We start from the raw sequence: 18,969 nt of genomic DNA on the forward strand, positions 1-18,969 counted from the left end.
TCTTCTAGGATATGTACACTTAAACAGATAGCTCTGTTTAAGTGCTTATCTCTGCAAGATAAGAACCAAGTGATTAGCCTGTACTTCTCACCCTAGGCTACCAACTGGTAACAACTGGCTTGCAACTTCTGACTGCAAGTCAGAGATTATACTAGGAAGTGCCTTGAAGAAATGGCCCTCATTTCAGGGCTTGGGGAAAAAATAGTTATGAGCACAGTGACTAGGATAATAAGCTGGAATTCAGAAAATCCTTATTTGTCCTCACAGCTCTGCAAAAACACCCCCCAAAAAGGCAGAAACAAATTATGCTTATATTAGTTACGCATTGACTTTTAAGCTGCCCGCTCAGCTTTCAAGTGTCCCACTTCAGGAGATCCAGGCTTTCCAATTCAGTGCATACAGGCATGACCAAAACCCACCACCCACAAGGAATGTTTAAGGAAGGCAGGAGGAGAACATTGGCCCAAAGGCACCAGCTCCGCTGCTACTCACAGAAGGCAGCGCCCCTCCTAATAGCTGCCCACCCATGTAGCCCTTCCCTTTCTCCCAGCTGAGCTCCCTTCCCTGTGTTCATGTTTCCCTCAGCTCCCAGGGAACTAGAAAACCAGGACCCCAACAGGCCTGAGGCAGAGTGGCACCAAAGGTAGGGATTCTCCGGGGCCATCGGCCAGCTAACACAGCCCTACCTCAGCACACTGTCCTGCACCCCGGCAGCTGCCCTACTGCAGCCAGCTGATGGAGTGATGCCCAGGACCACCCGCCTTCGATAGACACGATCCACGAGCGTGTCTCAGCCCTGCCTCAGGGCAGCACTGCTCGGTAGCAGAGTCGAGGCTCATCCGCCGCCGCCACCAGCCGCCTCATGGCTGCCGAGTCCCAGGTGTGAGAATTTGCCCCTTTACAAAATGGCGCCCGCAAGAAGTAGGGCGAGGCGCACGAGGACGTTTTTCCCTTAACAAAAATGGCGGCTAAAGGAGGCGGGGAAGTCCTCCATCTGCCGGCGTCCGGCCGCTTTCCCCAATGAGCGGCCGCCAACTCTCCCGTGGAGGCCCCGAAACGGCCAATGGGAGGAGGCAGCGTGGAAGCCGGGCGGGGAGTGGGCCAATGGGGCGGCAGCGCCCGGGGGAAGCCGGCGAGGGGCGGGGCGCCGGTGCCGGTACGGCGGGCGCAGTGTGCGCGGGCTGCCGAGCGAAGCGGGATGCAGGCGGCCCACGGGCTCTGGGCGGCGCTGGCCGTGCTCCTGCTGCCGGCCGGCAGCCGGGCTCTGCGCGACGGGGAGTGCGAGGGTGAGTGGGGCGACGCCGGGCCGGAGAGGGGCGCGGGCCGGGCCGGGCCGGGCCGGGCTGGCTGGCGGCGCCCGGGGCTCGGCTCTGCGCCGCCGGGGGCCGAGGCGGTGAGGCTGGAGCCCGCCCCCCCCGCGCGTGGGGGCGGCCGCGGCGGAGGCGGTTCCTCCCGGGGCAGGAAACTCCCCGAAGTGCGCCTGGGCGCGGCGCAGGTGTGCGGTGCCGGGGGGGGCGCCTGGGGCCGCCTCCCCGCGCGGCTCGGCGGCGCCGAGCTTCCCCAGAGGAAGGAGACGGAGCGGGACCGGCTCGCTTCTGGGGCGCCGGGGGTCGGCCACGGCCCCGCCGCTCGAAGCGCCCGGCGTGCGGGGGCCGCTGAGCCGCGCCTCCCTCCGAGGTGGGTGGCCGCGTCCCCAGCACCCGTCCCGCGAGTCGCGGAGAGGCAGCGGACAGGAGGAAGTGAGATGTGGGCACTTACTCACCTGCATTCTCGTCCTTACTCCTCCCCGTCCGGTGTTTGCCTCGGCTTTACCCGGTGGCTCCCTCAGCGCAGGGTGTCCTCTCTTAACGTAAAGCTAGAAGACAGACCCCACACAGCGTTCAGTTGCTCTAAATCAGGCTGGGCTCTTCGTATACTGCTTAAATACAAAAGTTCTTGGGATGGAAGCTGTTGCTGTGCTGTTCAAACTAAACCGCTCTTGTGTGATGGAGCGGCACAGGTTGTCCAGGTGAAACAAGAACAACCCGAGGTGGGGATATAGCCACTGGTTGGGATTTTATGGTGCTAATGCTCACCCCTTCCTCCTTTTTGTGGGGAGAGAAACAGTAAAATGGAGGGGAGGGGAACATAGTAAATTAAAACTTCTCAGCTGCTATCCCAGCACTAGGTTGGAAACTTGTTTCAACTGTAATCTAGTCATCGGTACCACTGCCTGCAGCATCTTTATTTTTTCCAAAGGTTTTCACTTCCAAACAGCGCACAGTGGACATCAGTGTGTGTCTGTGACTGGGGACAAACTAATGTGAGGTAAATGATGGTGTTGTATGCATACAAAAAATGTTTTCCTAAATGGTCCAGCCTGTAACTACTTCTAGTTTTAATACAGTAAGTTTCTACTAGGTTTCGAAGTGATCTTACTGGATCTCCTGTATTTTCCAGCTTCCTGTGCCATGCCTTGAGTTTGGAGTTGAATACAAGTTGCTAATGACAACATCATTAACTGACCTCTTCATGTTGGGGTAAACCAATCGTATGAAAAACATGACTTGTACTCCTCTCTCAGAGGCAGGGCAAGGTTTGACAAGTCTGGCACTTGTCAAACAGCTGAAAGTAATAAAAACTTGTAGGATTTACAGGAATTGGGCCACAGGCCATTGGGTGTCTTGATCCAGCTGGTGCTGCTGTTCAGAGGCAAGTTGTGTGAGCAGCAGAAAGTGAAATCTGACACTCTGCAAAGATGCAGCGTCTCTCATCATCGCCCTGTTGCACAGATCAGATGCACAGTAACTGTAGCACCGCAATAACTAGCTATCTCCCCTCCTCCCCAGCAACAGTTGTGCTGTTCTTAGTTTGGAGTATATGTTGACTGATCGCTGCCACAGGGAAAGTAATGACCATGTTCTACGTGCCCTTCCCACAGATAGGGACTTTGAGCTGCCCTTGACTGCTAGCGACTTGTAGAAATTTATCTTTAGGACTCCTCTTTCAATTGATTTGAAACTAGTTCAGAAGCTCTTGAGGGCAGGGAGGAGGGAGGAGAAACATGCCAAATGGACATAGCATGTGATCATATAAGTCTTATTTCCAAGGGAAAAGGATCTTATGTATGAATTGAATCAACTTGATAATCAGTGATATCTTATTACTAAAAACAATATACATGGAGTCTGAATGTGATTACATGTATAGAGGCAGTTGTTCTGGATCAGAACCATTTTTGAAGCCTAAGGTCTGTTGGGATGCTTCCAAAAGCAACAAGAGTAAGACTTCAAATTTACGTTTTTGCCCTAGCAGTCCTGTGCTGTATCCCCAGGCTGAAGCCTGCTGCTCTCGCAGTACAATGTACTGAAGCCGTTGGATGCTTACATGGATCTGGTTCATCAGATCACAAGCCCTTCAAAAAATACCCGGGTGTATTGCTTATTCATGTGTGCGCTGATTGCTCCTAATACAGCTTCTAGAAGTCCTTTTCTCCAAATCCTCTGTTCTGTTTTCCTATGAGCTGCCACTAGATTGGTGTGCAGTTGCAGATAACTCCATCCATCTTCCCTTCTAGTGTGTATTACCTTTCTGGGAAGGTTCTACCAGAGTCTAAAGGACAATGATGTTGAGTTCACACCTGCCAGTATTGAAAAGGAGCTCTTGAAGTCCTGCAAAGAGGCAAAAGGCAAAGAGAACCGGCTGGTAAGTAGTAGTAAATCATACTTGCCTCTTGAGGGAGTAAGTTGTAAAGTGCTTGGCAAATGAGGGGAAACAAATCTTTCTGTGTATGTATGATACAGCTTCCCAGAGGCTGTTCTTCCTAGCTAGGTGGCCACAATTGGTAGTGTATTGTAATAAGAGCTTTGAGAATTACGACTGCTTCACTTTTTTTTTTTTTTGGGGGGGGGGGGAACCTACCTGTCAATAGATGCCTTTTTAGATTATCTTATTTTTCTCTGATACTGAAGTTATGGGAGTTACAAAACATTGTCTTCTGTAGCACTTTCGTGTCCTTTAAATGGTATTTGGGATGGGATGCTGTATTAGCTGCAAAGATATTTATGCTGTTTAGGTGACAAATAAATAAAGAAAAAATTAATTGAACTAAAAACAAATGATAATCCCCAATGATGGGGGATGGTGCCCAAGAAAAAGGTTCTGAATGCTGCCTAAGAAGAGACCTGCAGAAGGACTCCATCAGAAGTGCAGGGAAACACTTGAGAAAATCCTCATTGAATGAAGAAGACCCTTAATGAAATCCGAATAGATTTTAAAAAAAATGAGAAACAAGACAAACAGCCTCGACAAGCATGACACAGTGTGATGGGAAATGTCTTTGCTTATTACCTTGGGTTTAGAGTTAGGCTTTCTCTTGCCTGTTGGTAGCAGTCACTTGGAAAGGTTCTGTAAAACAAAACATCTAGCTGCACAAACCATGCAAGGAGAGAAGATGGCTAGAAAACCCTCCTTTTAGAAACCCTTCTTTTCCCCATTCATCTCTACCTTGCTCCATTTTTTCCCCCCTCTCTAGTGCTATTATATTGGGGCCACAAGTGATGCAGCTACCAAAATCATCAATGAAGTCTCAAAACCCATGAGTCATCACATCCCTGTGGAAAAGATCTGTGAAAAACTTAAGAAGAAAGACAGTCAGATCTGTGAACTAAAATATGGTGAGTTGCCAGCAGAAAGGAAAATGTCCATGCTTTTCTGGGGTGTGGATCATTTGGGGTAAAGCAACATACAGGACTCTGACTCACCTATTATAAATTAGCCTGGAATTGCCTTGTTTTGAAAGGTGCCAGAACTACTTGCTCCCAAGGTCTGTAATGAGATCACTGGCATAATTAGTTGCACAGCCTGGGTTGTTCTCTTATGTGAACATCCTAGAGAGTTTTAATGAGATGCTCAGGTTAAGACTGTTTGATACTATGTCTTTTAGCTTACAAAGAACCACAGATCTGTCTTGAAGTAAGTAACTCCCATGCATCAACACCACTGCACTCAAACCTCTGTCTGGAATAACTTACTTAGAAGCTTGTCCTGGGGAGCAGCCAGGCATGTTGCTATGGCTTGGGATGGCAGCTGTTGAACCAGGGCCCAGGCCCTTAGTGAAGCTGCCCAGCACAGCCGCTCTCACAGTTACCAGGTAGCTGCTTGATAAGCACTTTCTCATCTCCTGATGTCTGTCCAGAACATTCAGCAGCATGTTTCTTGCCAGCTTTCTTGAACTCTTTTGTTCCTGGATGATGTATTCCTTTCTGTAAAAGACTTTAATTTGAAGAAAAGTCTTGGAAATACTTCCTTCCAACTGCTTCCCTGTACCTTTGCCCTTATATTCCCAGGAGACAGCCCTTGGCTCGTGGGTTTGTAGTTCTCACTTACTGTATTAGATGTCCTGTTGCCTTCTGATCAGCTTTCTGTTGCTGTCACTTGCTTATCTTTCCTCTGAAATCTCTCCGCTCCCCAATCTTTCCCAGTGGAAGAGGAAATTAAACTATTTTCCGTAGTATGAGTAGTTGGGATTTCGGGTTTCTTGTAGACCTCCTGCCTCTAACCTGAAGCTGAAAAGTTTGCTTGCTAATAATGAATTTTGGTTTAAAAAAAAAAAAAGAAAAAAGAAAGAAAGAAAAAGCTACCTGGTGCCAGAGTCCGTCCTTTCCCCGCTGCGGGAGCCAGGCGCTGCTTCGCCCGGCCGCGGCTGCTCACGGGGGGCAGCGGCCCCGCTGACGGCGGCCCCGCTCTCCCCGCAGACAAGCAGATCGACCTGAGCACCGCGGACCTGCGCAAGCTGCGCGTCAAGGAGCTGCGGCGGATCCTCGACGACTGGGGCGAGACGTGCAAGGGCTGCGCCGAGAAGTCCGACTTCATCCGCAGGATCCACGAACTGATGCCCAAGTACGCGCCGCGGGCCGCCGGCGCCCGCGCCGACCTCTGAGGCGGGCGAGGGGGGGCGGGGCGGGGGGGCGGCGCGCGCTGTACGGGACCTTCATTAAAGTGTAACGGTTGTACCGGGTGCTCGCGTGCCGTGTGACGTGTGTGCGGTCCGCGCGGCACGCCCCGCCCCCGCCAGTGCTGCGGAGCCGCGCGCGCGCGCGCGCGCTTTGCCCGCCTCCTTGCCCCTCCCCGCCCCCTTCTCCTCCGGGCGAGCGGCGCCTCCCGGTTGGCGCCGCGGAGTCACGTGCGGCGGGCGGCTGCCTGCGTCACGCCGCCGTGTGGGAGCCGCTGCGCTCCTGACGCCGCCATGCGGCGGGACGCGGGGCGATGACGTAGAGCCCGCGCGGCGCGGCGGCCGGAGCCGCCTTCGTTCCCTTTTGTCCAAGATGGCGGCGGCCGCCGGAGGCGTCTCCTGAGCCGCGGGCCCCGGCGCCATGAAGCGGGGCAGCGAACGGGACTCCAGCCCGTCGGGGGCTGGGGGAGGCCGCGCCGCCGCCGTCAAGCGGCCCCGCGAGCGCGAGCGCGAGAGCAGCAGCCGGCGCGGCCCGCACCGGAGCTCGGGCGCCTCCCGCAGCAGCCGGGACAAGTCCACGCCCGGCAGCGGCGGCGGCGGCGGCGGCGGCGGCGGCTCCAGCTCCCGCAGCCACCGCGGCGATGAGCGCGCCGGCGGCGGCGGCGGAGGTGGCGGCAGCGACTCCAACCACCGGCCGGCGGGGAGCGGCTCGGCCTCGGGCGCCCGCGGCGGCAGCCAGGCCGCCCCCTCGTCCTCGTCGTCGTCGTCGTCGTCGTCGTCGCGGGCGCTCGGCGTGCCCAAGGCCAAGGCCCTGCCGGGCGCCGTGGTGGCCCCTTCGCTGCTGCTGGCCGGGCCGCCGCCGGGCGCCGCGCCCTCGCTGCTGCTGGCGCCGCTGGGGGGCTCGGCGGGCCTGGCCGGGGAGCCGCCCGGCTCCTGTGAGTACAAGACGCTGCTGGTGAGCGGGCTGAGCGCGGCCCTGCCCGACCAGCTGCTGGAGGACGGCCTGTTCCGCCTCTTCCAGCGCTTCGCGGGGGGGGGCGCCGGGGACATCAGCGTCAAACTCTCCCACACGCCTGAGCTCGGCCGTGTCGCCTACGTCAACTTCCGACACCCCGGGGACGCCCGGGACGCCCGCCGGCACGCCCGGGCTCGGCAGCTGCTCCTCTACGATCGGCCGCTCAAGGTGGAGCCGGTGTATCTGCGCGGGGGCCGGAGGAGCCGCACGCCACCCCCCGCACCCTCCCCGGAGCCCCTGGGCTACCTGCCACCCATCCACAGCACCTACCAGTACAAACAGAGGTCGCTCTCTCCTGTCACCAGCCCCTTGCTGCGGGAGCCACGGCCGAGACACGCTCACGCTGCAGCCGCTGCCTTTGCTTTGGAAGCCGCTGCCATCGGACTCTCCCGGGAGCGGGAGAGGGCTCTGGATTACTACGGGCTGTATGACGAGCGCGGCCGACCCTACACGTACCCCATCGTGGCTGAGGAAGACTTGATGCCAGAGGATGACCAGAGAGCTACTCGGAACCTCTTCATTGGCAACTTGGACCACAACGTCTCGGAGGTGGAGCTGAGACGTGCCTTTGAGAAGTACGGCATCATCGAAGAAGTGGTGATCAAGCGCCCTGCCCGGGGCCAAGGTGGGGCTTACGCTTTCCTTAAGTTCCAAAACCTGGACATGGCACATCGGGCCAAGGTTGCTATGTCGGGCCGTGTGGTTGGCAGGAACCCTATCAAAATTGGCTATGGCAAAGCCAACCCTACTACCAGGCTGTGGGTGGGTGGTCTTGGTCCGAGTACTTCCTTGGCTGCCCTCGCTAGGGAGTTTGACCGCTTTGGCAGCATCAGGACTATTGACTATGTGAAGGGAGACAGCTTTGCTTATATCCAGTACGAAAGCTTGGATGCTGCCCAAGCTGCCTGTGCGCAGATGAGGGGCTTTCCTTTGGGTGGCCCGGAGAGGAGACTCCGCGTGGATTTTGCCAAAGCTGAAGAGACGAGATACCCGCAGCAGTACCAGCCTGCGCCTCTCCCCGTGCACTACGAGCTGCTGGCTGACGGGTATAGCAGACACCGAAGCCTAGAGCAAGACTTGAGGGTGCGAGATAGGACTCCTCCGCACCTCCTGTACTCGGACAGAGACAGGAGCTTTGCAGAGGCAGACTGGGCCAGCCCTGCCAAAAACGCTGAACGCAGAAACAACTTGGAAAGCTACAGCCGATCAGTGCGCAGCCGGAGCGGAGAGCGCTGGGGCAGCGACAGCGATCGTAACGTGCCCAAACCGTGGGAAGAAAGGCGGAAACGCCGGAGTCTTTCCAGCGATCGTGGGAGGACTACTCACTCGCCTTACGAGGACAGAAGCAGGACAAAGGCCAGTGGGCCAGCTTTAGACCGCAGCCCAGACAGGGTTCGCAAAGAGAATCACACTACAGAATCCGGAGCCGAGAAAGAGCAGAGTAACTCCCTTCAGAACAATCGTCATGCGACTGAGGAGAAACCCCATCGTGAAGCATCCGATGCTCCCCAGCCTAAAAAAAGGGACAGCGAACGCAATCATCGAACTGGCGAATCGGAATCAAAAACTCACGAGGAGCCAAAATCTGAGACCAAAAAGTTAAAGAATTTATCAGAATATGCCCAGACACTGCAGCTTGCTTGGAACGGGCTTCTTGTGCTAAAAAATAGCTGCTTCCCTACGTCTATGCACATCCTGGAAGGAGACCTGGGCGTCATCAACGGACTCCTCAAAGACCATTCGTCAGGCGGGAAGTTAACGCAGCTCAAAATTGCTCAGAGACTTCGGCTCGACCAGCCCAAGCTGGATGAAGTAACTCGCCGTATCAAACAAGGCAGCCCCAATGGCTACGCTGTGCTACTGGCCACCCAGTCCACCCCGGCAGGGGCAGGGGCCGAGGGGACCTTCCCTGTTGTAGAGCCTGGCTTGCAGCGACGGCTTCTCAGGAATCTGGTCTCCTACTTGAAACAGAAGCAGGCTGCTGGGGTTATCAGCCTGCCCGTGGGAGGGGCGAAGGGCAGAGACAGCACAGGCATGCTTTACGCCTTCCCTCCTTGTGAATTCTCTCAGCAGTACCTCCAGTCAGCACTAAGGACATTGGGGAAGTTAGAAGAAGAACATATGGTGATAGTTATAGTCAAAGACACTGCCTAGCCCACACTGTCTTTTCAAATTCATGTTTTCTTTGTGTGTCACACGACCCAGTTGTTTTTAAGGCCGATCATTTTGGTGGAGGCTCAAAACACCTCAGCCAAAATGGTAAGATTTTTAGTTTCTAATTAATTTTAATACCATTTAAATAGAGCCCATTTTATTCGTTTTTAATATGTGACACTGTCCGCTGTGTTCTGTATTTTTATTTTTTAACTGTATGAAAAGTTGTCAGTAAAGCCTTGTTCACTGATGGATTTCTAAACTTGTGCGGTATCCTAGTTCTTACGGCCCAGTAAGGGCGGGTTCCCTGTGCTATCAAGAGCTGAAAGGTGACAGTCCTAACCCTTTTCAGGTTCTCAGCCCCCAGCCGGCCTCGCACACCTCCTCAGCCTCTTTATGTGTGTCCTGCAAGGTGGGAGGGCGCGGGGGGGGGGTTCTTCTTCATCAGGTATGAGAGACTGAAAGGTTCGTCCCCTATATTTTGTCCTGTTTGCTTTTTTATTTCACAGATTGAGAGTCTCAGTGGATTCCTAGTCATTCTCTGTTTGAGGATAGAAGCTTCCAAGGAAGCCGGCTACCAGGGAAGCAAATCCCGGAGTGGGTTTTGTACACCTTTGACCGGAAAAAAAAAGAAAAGAAAAAAAAAATGTAGCTAACAATACTTGGAAGAGAAGTTCCCTACTGAGTAGTCAACTGTGTTCATTTCTGTGAAGTTCGAGCACACCTAGTGCATGTCTCAGTTAGATCAGGTAGTTCTTGGGTTTTTTAAAAAAAGAAAAAGGCTTGACATTCCTGGTCTTTGTAAAGTGGGAGGGTGGGGAAAAAATAAATCAAGCAGGAGAAAAAAATTGTAGGGGGAACCCTCTCGGGCCTGTATTAGATGTAGACAAGCAAATAAAGGGCACAAAGTTTTCAGTGAACTGTAGGTGTCCTTTTGATTGATTAGTCGATCATGTTGCACTATCTGAAATCCTTTATTGAAACATGAACTGCAAAAATCTTTTTGCTAAAGTTAAAACTGTTTGCAGGCGTATAAAAAGAGATGATAAAAATGTGTGGCTGTCTGAAAACATGGTATGTTAACATGAGTAATTTGCCTGTGACTGTAGGAAACCCTGATGCTCTTACTGGAGGTGACAAAATTTGAAATTTAAAAAAAAATGGAATGGTTCCTTCACCTTTGCTCTCTGTGGTATTTTGTGAGTCGGTTGTTTAGGAGAGAAGCCAGGACATTTGCACTCTGAGTTCTCAGTAACTTAAGGATGTGGTAACTATTTCAAATTTGAGTTAAAATCCACGCTGTAGTTTTTTTTTGTTGTTGTTGTTGTTTGTTTCTTTCTTTTTTTTAAATGCTGTCTGCAGATTTTTTAGGGGGATTACAGAAGAGTGTTTGGGATTAAAAACACTAAATTTCAAAAAGTTTCTTTAAATTTGCAGGGGTTTGTTTTGTTTTTCTGTTTTGGTGGCAAGCAAGCGAGAGCAAGAGGCGCTCTTGCTCCGGGTCCTGTGGCCGAGCAGACTCGCTTGCTGAAGGCTGCCCAAGGCCCTTTTGCACCCGTGCTCTCCGATGTGATTGGTAGCGAAACCTGCGTAGCAGGGAGCATAACTCAGTCTAATGATGCTTTTGTTCCTTCTTTATGTTTTTATTTTTAACCCTGCATTTTCACAGTAGGGACACCATCAGCTGATGATGTGCGAGCAGTTGCTTAATTTAATAATGTATTGATAATCAGCAAGTGTGGGTTGGTTCGGTTTTCCTAACATTTAATACTGTGATTATATTAAAGATAAACCTAATGAGTTAGTGCGATCAACGGGGGGAGGGGGAGTAGTATTTCACTTGATGATGCATCTTCTATACCCCCCAAAAATGTAATTCTGTCTGTAAGGGCCCGAGGACAGCTACGAGGCCGCGGAGGGATTTGTCCCCGGGGTGCAGCGCAGCGATGCGGGAGCTGGGAGCAGCGGGGCCGGCGGCGCCGCGGGAGCGGAGGAGCCCCCGCTGCCAGCAGCCGGCACGCGGCTCTGCTCCCGCGAAGCGGCGGGGTTCCCGCTCCCCGCGCCGTGGCTGCCGCTCGTGGGGGAGCCGGCCTGCCCCCGGTCCGAACGCGGTTACGGGGACGCCGCCCTCGAACCTTGTGACCGAGTCCCCTGATGCTGTTGTAACGTAGACAGTGCCAAATGTCAACGACTGTAACCGTTAAGTGTTATCTGAAACCAAGTGCTATTAAATACCCCTTATGGCCAGAGTCATAGAGTGGTTAGAGCTTTTTGTCAGAGGGTCTCCGACGTGGCGAAGCTGTCCCGTCAGGCTGAGGCGGCGTGCGTGGTGCTGTAGCGACAGGCGCCCGGCTGGCCTCCTGCTGGTGCTGCTTCAGCTGTATTTCACATGGTGCGGCAGCGGTTTTGCATGTGCATATGCGTGCGCGTGTGTGTTACGGTGTTAGAGCGCGAGAAATGAGAAGATGGGGGAAAAGATTTTTTTTTTAAAAAAAGGACAAAAGCTGCAACTACCTGATGCAACAGCCAGGAAAATCATTAAAGTGCTCCAATCTGCCACTTTGCTTATAAGCAGAGTCGAGTAAATACAAATGTAGAGGGTTTTTTTTTAGAAGGCAAGACCAGTCAGGCTTGGGGTCAGGTATGCTGGTGAAGTGGGGGGATTTCTGTTCCGGTGAGGTAGCTGGACGCTGCGACACCCTCCACATCACCCAGCCCAAGGTGCTTAGCAGGGGCCTAGAGCCCTGGCCCCAACCCAGCCCCTCACCCAGGCACCAGGCCGCTTCAGTGGCATCAGTCTTGAAAAAGCACAGAAAAGTCACAGCCACCTAAGGCTGTGCTGCCTGGTACTGCTGGAGGATGGGGGTGGGGTTCTTTGCTGTGGTGATGACGGAGGGTACGGTGGTGGTGGTGGTGGTGGTGGGGTGTTAATGATCCAGCCCCATAGAGCTGTGGCACTAAGTAGTCACAGTGTGAGATCTGAAACCCGACGTGGGGCTGGAGGACGTGGTGGGCCGGGACGATCGGGTTTAGCCGTTTTGTTTCGAGGCAGCTTTGCACCTTTGCTTACAAAGCCTCTCCCGCCCCAGGTGTCGGCTGAAGGGTGGACAAGAGGGCTGGCTAGAGGCAAGCCCAGCTGAGGATCTCGTCTCACCACCGTTGCTGCCCTTAGCTCATATGCAGCAGCACAACAGCCCTTGAGGTCTCCACCCTGCTCTCCAAACCACGGCCTAGAGCTTTATTTTTTGGAGCACCGCGCTGCAGGGACGTGCACACGGCTCCCCAGTGCGCTGGCACGACCTTTGCAGAGAGCTGGGAAGTAGCTGGGACCGTACAGCTGTGGTGAAGGGCGTCAAGTGGGGCCGAGCAGTCACTCTTGGCCGGGTAACTGCAGGCACGCGCCAGGGTGAGGAGGAACAGACAGGCCAGCCTCGTGGGAGCAACCACAGCATCGTCCCTGCAAAGCGCCCCCGCGCCCGCCGGCGGGAAGGGCTCCAGGGGGAACCACCACTGAACTGCAGCGCACGGGCGCAGCGAGGAGGCGGCACGAGCCCTTTCGGCAGGCTCCAGCCTGCGACTCTCCTAAAAGCACTGCGTGGTTCAGGGAGAAGGCGGGACCTAAGACGAACATTTTTGCTCTTAAATAAATATGCTCAATTGTGATGCCAGAGGGACAAGATGATTTTCAAGAATACTCATCCTGAGCAGTCCCAGAATTACGGTCTGACCGCAAAAAAAGAAAAAAGGCAAACCCAAACCCTGCTAAAACCCTGCTAGCCCCCATTTCTGAACTCCTTATTTGCTCCTCGTTGTAGTCCCCCCATTTCCCAGCCTGCCTAAATGCATGGCTGCCGGGCAGCGTGTTTTAACCTCTGCATCCTTGCTGTAAGCAAACGGCCCCGGCTGAGTCTGCCTGAGACAGGCAGAGGGGGCTGCTGCAGCTGGGCCCTGCCGCCTTGGCTGCCGCTGCTCGGGCGCCGAGCACGCTCCCTTCGGCCCTATTTAATCAAAGTGGCCCAGTTTTAAGTCAAATTATAAATAGGAGTTTTCCATTCTAGACGTTTTGTTTCCGTCTCATAAAACCAGGCAGTAAATTCTCTCCAAGATAGCCAGGCCCAAAACAGCAACAGATGTGGCCGATCACAGCTGTGGGGGACTGCCAGAACGAGCTACGAACATCTGGCCCAGCATCCCGCCTCGGTTGTTAGTCAATGAGTACGTTCCTCACATTTTTTTCCTTTCTGCTGGAGCACCATAATTGCTAAAGTAAGGTGTATTTTGGTAAGGCACAGGCTGCCTTCCACAGCTCTTCCCCCCCCCCCCCTTGACACATACCTGATTTTCAATCCACTCATTTGATCAGCATGTTGCTCCAGCTGCTGGTCTTAAATGCTGCAGTAATCGCAACTTGTTCAACTTAATCAACTCTGCAGGGGTACAATGAGCCACTAAAAGGTGCAGCTGAGCCTTTCCTTTAAATTATTAGCAAGTAGCTCTGAGTAAGCATGTTCAGTAGATGCCATGTCGGAGGGAAGAAAAGCTCTCCCATGTATTGGTTTAAAAAAGGAAACAAAACACACACTTAACTGCGTTTTCCCCCCACTCCTTTTAACAGCACGGCCTCTTGTCACCTACGAAGTCGAGCACCTCGTTTGCCGTCTGCTGGGACGGGCACCGCAGGTAAACGCCAACCCGCACGTGGATGAGGAGGTCCAGTACGCGCTCCCGCGTCCCGGCGCACAGCAGCGAGGCGGTGAGCTTCCCCCGCCGCTCACCGCACTTCCTGCAACCGAACCGCAGCAGAGAGTCTGGTGCATCTTTAAACAAAAAAGAAAAATATAATAATAATAATAAAAAAATCACAGCCTGGCAGTAGCAGCGCCGAGTTGGTCCCCAGGAGGCCCCGTGGGCAGCTCGCGTTTGCCCACTCTGAAATCTGCCCCCTTTTGCCCTTCCTCGCTCAGCGCGGCCGCACCGCTGCAACGCGCCGAGCCGCCGCTCCCGCGTGCGGGGCGCCGAGGGGCGCGCGGCTACCGTTCACAGCCATAAACAGAGACAGCGCTTGGATTTAATTTTTTAATAAATACACTTTACATTAAAGAAAAAAAAAAGGCCTTCAATTTGCAGTTTCCACACAGAGGGCAAAAGGAAGAAGAAGGAAAAAAAAAAAAAAAGAGATTAAAAAACTTGAACCACAAAGGGCGGAGGGGAGAAAGCGGGCTCAAACTTCAATCCCAGATTCCCATGTCTCCAGGAATACCAGGCTCTGACTAGGCCAAGCTGGGATTTCAGCCGCCCACTGTAGCTGGTATCACAGCGAGAATCTCTGCTTTAAACAGCCTTTAAGTTCAGATACTCAGCACGGCCAGGGCTCTTCCCTGGAGGGCCAAAGCATCTGAAATGCACGGGCTCGCTAGCAGGTGGTAGCACCTGTTTTCTTTTTTCTTCTTTAAAAATAAAATCATATTTAAAATAAAAATATTCTCACTCCTCAACAATTTTAGAAATCATGATCCTCTTATTTCATTTAGTAGTTGCATAAAAATGCCTCTTTTTAATTTTAAACAATTTTTCTCCCCCAAACCTACCCCAAGGAAACAAGGTACTACATGAATACAAAGTTCATCCCCTCTTTACTAGAACACCTGCCTTTTTTTTTTTTTTTTTCGGTTTTTATATAAAACTATTTCTGTTCTTTAGGAAAGAACTTTATACAAAGAAAATATATTGTGAAATATCTTCAGAAGTTTCCTTGAAGAGGAGAGTCATCTCAGCCTAAAATAAAAAATAAAAAAAAAAAAAGGCAGAGAGAAAAGAGGCCTAACCCCAGGTCTCTTTATTGGAGAGCTTTGGGCTTAGCCCTGAGCCTCAAATTGACTCAAATCAACACAGCGGATGTTGTGGAGTTCCCCAGGAGGAAAGGGGTCGGGGTGCTCAGAATTCATTTCCGATTTGGTCTCCGGTCTCCTGCTGGGAAGGGAGCGCCTCCTCCTGCCAACACCCTGCCTGGCCGCTGCTCCTCACTCGTTCAGCGACAAGATTATGTCGTCCTCCAAGTCGGAGTTATCCGAGCTGTCAGCTGAAAAGGAGACCCGTAGGTTACGTTTGGTGCATGAAAGGAGGCAGCTGTCAGGGCTGCAATGCAACGCAGCTCACTCACAGCTCTAAGAGGTGCCCACCACCTGCTTGAGACCAGCAGCTCCTCGACCACGGCAGAGGCAGCTAGCACCATCAGTGCGGTTCAGATTAAATCAAAAGCGGTTAGTAAATCCACACCGAAGTTTTCTCCCCAGTTAAAACACATGGTCAAGAGGACTGGAGCAGCTTTAGCAAGCACCGTTCCCATTAGCTGGCAGTGCTTTCCCATGACAAGATGAGGGGAAGGACACCAGTAGCAAGTTACATAGGGAACTGTTGTGCACAGCTGTGCACTTCTAAATGCAAAAGCTCTTCATGCTGCAGGGGCAGGACAGTGCCGGCTGTCATTCCTCATGGCAAGCTTGACAGTTCCTCCAACCTGACGCAGTGAAATACGGCCTCTGTATAATGTATGCGGGGCTAATTCATCAGGCAGCAAGGTTGCCCCAGACCTTCCCAGTATTAGTTTCCCACTGGCCTGTCACTCCCCTGCAGACAGCACAGTGGGAGACATCCCTACCGAGGGGGAAGCAATCCACGTGCTCACAACCAGCACCTTCCCCTAGCAACCCAGAGGTTCCTGTAGTAAATTTAATTATGTGGCATTCATTAAAGGTGACCTGCAGCCTCTTTGTGAAAACTGGGCTTCTCCTGGTTTTCTCCTTTGCGATACAGAATGAAGCCATGAAAGGATTTGCCAGATGTAGTCACACACACACGTGCACGCACACACTTGCTTTTTAACTTAAACCAGAAAATCTCTCCTCCCTCAGCTGTGCAAGAGGGAGGTGGTAGCAGCTCTGACAGCAAGGTCTCCTGCCTTACCTTTGGTTACGATGGCTCTTTTTCTGAAGGATATTCATTGGATGCTGCAGTTAACTAGGTGTTAAAAATAGTTAAGATAAAAAAAAAAAAAAAAAAAAAAAAAAAAAAAAAAAAAAGAAAGAAACACAGACAAGACTTCCTCTCAGCCATCTCAGATATACTGCATCTCTAAAGTGCCTGTCAAAGTAAGGCCTTCTGAAAGGTTCACCCCCCCCTCTCAAATGCTTTCCTTAAAAAAGAAAAAAAAAACACAGGCAAGCAGCAGAGGGCACAAACCCGTTCCCCCCACTCCTTTGGCATCCCTCTAATGCAGAGAGGGAAATGGAATGCCAAAGTGAGCTTGAGATGGGCTTATCCGACATGAGCAATCTGTGGAGGCAGCTAAGTGTGAGCGTGTCCTACGTGCTCCACTCCTTGCAGGCCTGCTGGAGCACTTGGAGGAAGCCTGTTCTTTTGTTGGTAGGTCATTTGGAAGCCAGTGATCTCTGGTACTGATCCACCTAGGGTTTGCACCAGTTCTCCGATGCACCCACTTCTAGAGCCAGACTGGTTCAAGAGTCTGGTATTTCCTCATGGAGAACAAGCACCGGAGGAGCAACTGCTGCCCAACTGCTTCAGGAGGTATGAGACCGTCCTGCAGCCAGTGCTCTTTAGACGCTGGGCAAGGAACGGCAGCTGCTGCAGCAGCACCTTGAGAACATTCCTCCCCACGTGGCCAGCGGCCTTTCCACTCCGGCCAGTGCTTCACGCTCCAGTCTCACCTTCCATCATCTTAAGCCTAAACTGAGGGATATCAGTGCTCCCAGAGCAGCTACAGGAATGCAAGGGGAGCTGAAAAACAGCAGCCAGTGCTGCAGCAGCTAGGCTCACACAGGAGGAGGGGAGGAAGCACAAGGGAGAAAAAACAATCCAGAAGCTCTGAAGAGAAAGAGCAGCAGAAAAAAAAAATATCTCTAACACTGGAGGATAGCTTTGAAAAGGGAAATTCTCACTTCTTATGCTCCAGACTGCAATTATAGCTGCTTGACAGAAGCTTATACACTTGCCTGAAAGTTGTCATTGTCTTTAAAAAAGAAAAACTCAGCAAACAAGAGCGCGCAACACCGCTGCAAGCCACGAAGCATCAGCAAGAGGTGCTTTAGGGCATCATCCCAGGTCCCTGAATACAGTGTAGTTCCAGGGCGGGTTCTCTCCTGGACACAGGTGAGTACTCCATACGTTTCTTCCAGTACTTCCCCTGTGTATTTCACAGGAACACCCACTGACCCAGGAACAAGCTCGTGGAAGATCTGCACAGTGCACAGAGTGCCCGGACAAGACAGACACAGATCTACCCTCCCCAACATGGTGACAAGGGAGGTAAATTCATACTTAAGATTTTTTTCACGTATTGCTCCTGAAGAGGAAACAAAACTTCCTAGAAAGCATGAGGACCCAAAGCCACTCATTTCCCTCTTTCAACTGTTCTTTGAACTATTTTTGCTCTCAAGCTCATGCACTGCATCTTACAGAGGTTCAAGCAAAACACACTGAGAAGAGGAAGAGTTTCATATTCATCGCCATGCCTCAGGTCTGTGCTTTGTAAAAGTGTCTTGGTCATCTGTGCCCTTACAGCTTCTAATTCAGGGCTGCAGCAGCAGCAAAGAAAGAAGTTATAATCATTCTTGCTGAGCGAGAAACCAAAGCAAGCCAGATGAAGCTGAGGTTACAGAGAGGAAAGCCACAGAAGCCCCCTACTCAAATCATGTGCAGGGGCTGGGCATACATCAGCCTGGCAGAGCTGCATTCTTTGCTTTTAAGTTCCCCCAAATTCTGCCAAGAAACCTCACGATCAGAGGATGGTTTGGCTGCAGCTCCCCAGAGATATCAGATCAGAAGTTCTGATCTTGTGGTTCTATCCATGAAAGGTGTACAGATGCGGCCATTTGACAAGCAGCAGTGCTTTGCTGAGCACACTTGAAGTAACTATAAATGTGATGTAGCCTCCAGTTTTATTACCAGAAGGGTTATTAAAATTACTGGCCTGAACTTCCACTCTTTTCTACCCATGGACAATTCAAGTTCCAACACTCTGGGAGCTCTCTTTCAACAGCTCTGGCCCTGCACCCTCTGAGGAAACACAACTGAAGTTGTGTCAGGAAGGACTCCGCCAGCCTACTGGGACAGGCAAAAAATCTCGTTAAAAACCAATTTACTTCCTCCTCTCACAATATATAACCCCAAACATTGAAGTGCAATGCACTGTCAAGGAATTAGAGCCATGAGTGTGTCATATATAGTCTCAAATGACGTATCTACCTCCTTCAAGAGGGTAAGAGACTGACTGACCTACAGAAAATTTTCCCTACAGGGAAATAAAAAAAATAAAAAAAAATAATAAAAAAAACGACTTGGCCAAACATACTCAAAAATGGTGTCGCAGAAAATGGAACAGAATCTCACGTCAAAGTCCTAAGACTGATGCTACCTTACCTTTTCTTTCTAGTGAAGCCTTTTTCCAAATTGAATTGCTGGACAAAGAGTTCGGACTTTTCTCCATTTTTTTAACACACACACACACACACACACACACACACTCTTCAACTTTTCAAGCCTCTGGGTCTCTGAATCATGGAATGTGAGAAAAATTTTTTTTCAACCTTATCCCCCTAAGTTATGTGAGCATCAGAACAGTACAGCAAAAAGAAAATAAAGTTAGAAATGCCACATGGGCTTTGCATTTTAAGCAACTGAAAAAGGAGAAAGAATGGCACCAAGGAAAACAAAAGGCTCCTCTGTCCTTAAAGTATAAATAAGACAGAGAAGAGAGAAGAAGCAAGTTTAACCAGTGTGCCCTTAAAGAGCAGGGCAGGCAAGCATTCAGACAAGCCTTTTTCACCTGGAGTTTTCAGAGCCTGCCTTTAAG

At 51.8% G+C, this 18,969-nt stretch overlaps 3 protein-coding genes and 1 long non-coding RNA gene across 7 annotated transcripts in view; 2 read left to right on the plus strand and 2 right to left on the minus strand.

The window, feature by feature from the left end:
- The first annotated feature begins 1,136 nt into the window (after positions 1–1,136).
- On the plus strand, positions 1,137–5,957 carry MANF (mesencephalic astrocyte derived neurotrophic factor). Its single transcript, XM_062585967.1, has 4 exons — positions 1,137–1,286; positions 3,557–3,684; positions 4,514–4,655; positions 5,736–5,957. The coding sequence occupies exons 1-4, from the start codon at positions 1,199–1,201 to the stop codon at positions 5,918–5,920; spliced, it is 543 nt and encodes a 180-aa protein (XP_062441951.1). The 5' UTR covers positions 1,137–1,198; the 3' UTR covers positions 5,921–5,957.
- LOC134145932 (uncharacterized) lies at positions 4,758–6,037 on the minus strand. Of its 2 annotated transcripts, XR_009959718.1 has the most exons (4): positions 5,622–6,037; positions 5,368–5,546; positions 5,013–5,253; positions 4,758–4,868 (listed from the first exon to the last, which is right to left on the minus strand). It is a non-coding gene; the product is annotated as an uncharacterized LOC134145932 (long non-coding RNA). The 2 variants fall into 2 exon arrangements; XR_009959719.1 differs by having other exon boundaries at positions 4,848–5,253.
- Positions 6,038–6,278: 241 nt separating this feature from the next.
- Positions 6,279–9,363, plus strand: RBM15B (RNA binding motif protein 15B). Its single transcript, XM_062585973.1, has one exon. The coding sequence runs from the start codon at positions 6,354–6,356 to the stop codon at positions 9,099–9,101; it is 2,748 nt and encodes a 915-aa protein (XP_062441957.1). The 5' UTR covers positions 6,279–6,353; the 3' UTR covers positions 9,102–9,363.
- Positions 9,364–14,163: 4,800 nt separating this feature from the next.
- Positions 14,164–18,969, minus strand: part of DCAF1 (DDB1 and CUL4 associated factor 1) — a 55,904-nt gene continuing 51,098 nt past the window's right edge. For 2 of the 3 annotated variants that reach the window (XM_062585969.1, XM_062585971.1), the window contains exon 24: positions 14,164–15,180. In XM_062585969.1, the coding sequence (XP_062441953.1) occupies positions 15,122–15,180 (59 nt within the window). In that variant the 3' untranslated portion in view covers positions 14,164–15,121. Of the gene's footprint in view, positions 15,181–16,064; positions 16,119–18,969 lie in introns of all 3 variants that reach the window. The other variant, XM_062585970.1, reaches the window with a different exon arrangement.

This window comes from Rhea pennata, chromosome 12 (assembly GCF_028389875.1).
Source record: "Rhea pennata isolate bPtePen1 chromosome 12, bPtePen1.pri, whole genome shotgun sequence".
Taxonomy (NCBI): Eukaryota; Metazoa; Chordata; class Aves; order Rheiformes; family Rheidae; genus Rhea; species Rhea pennata.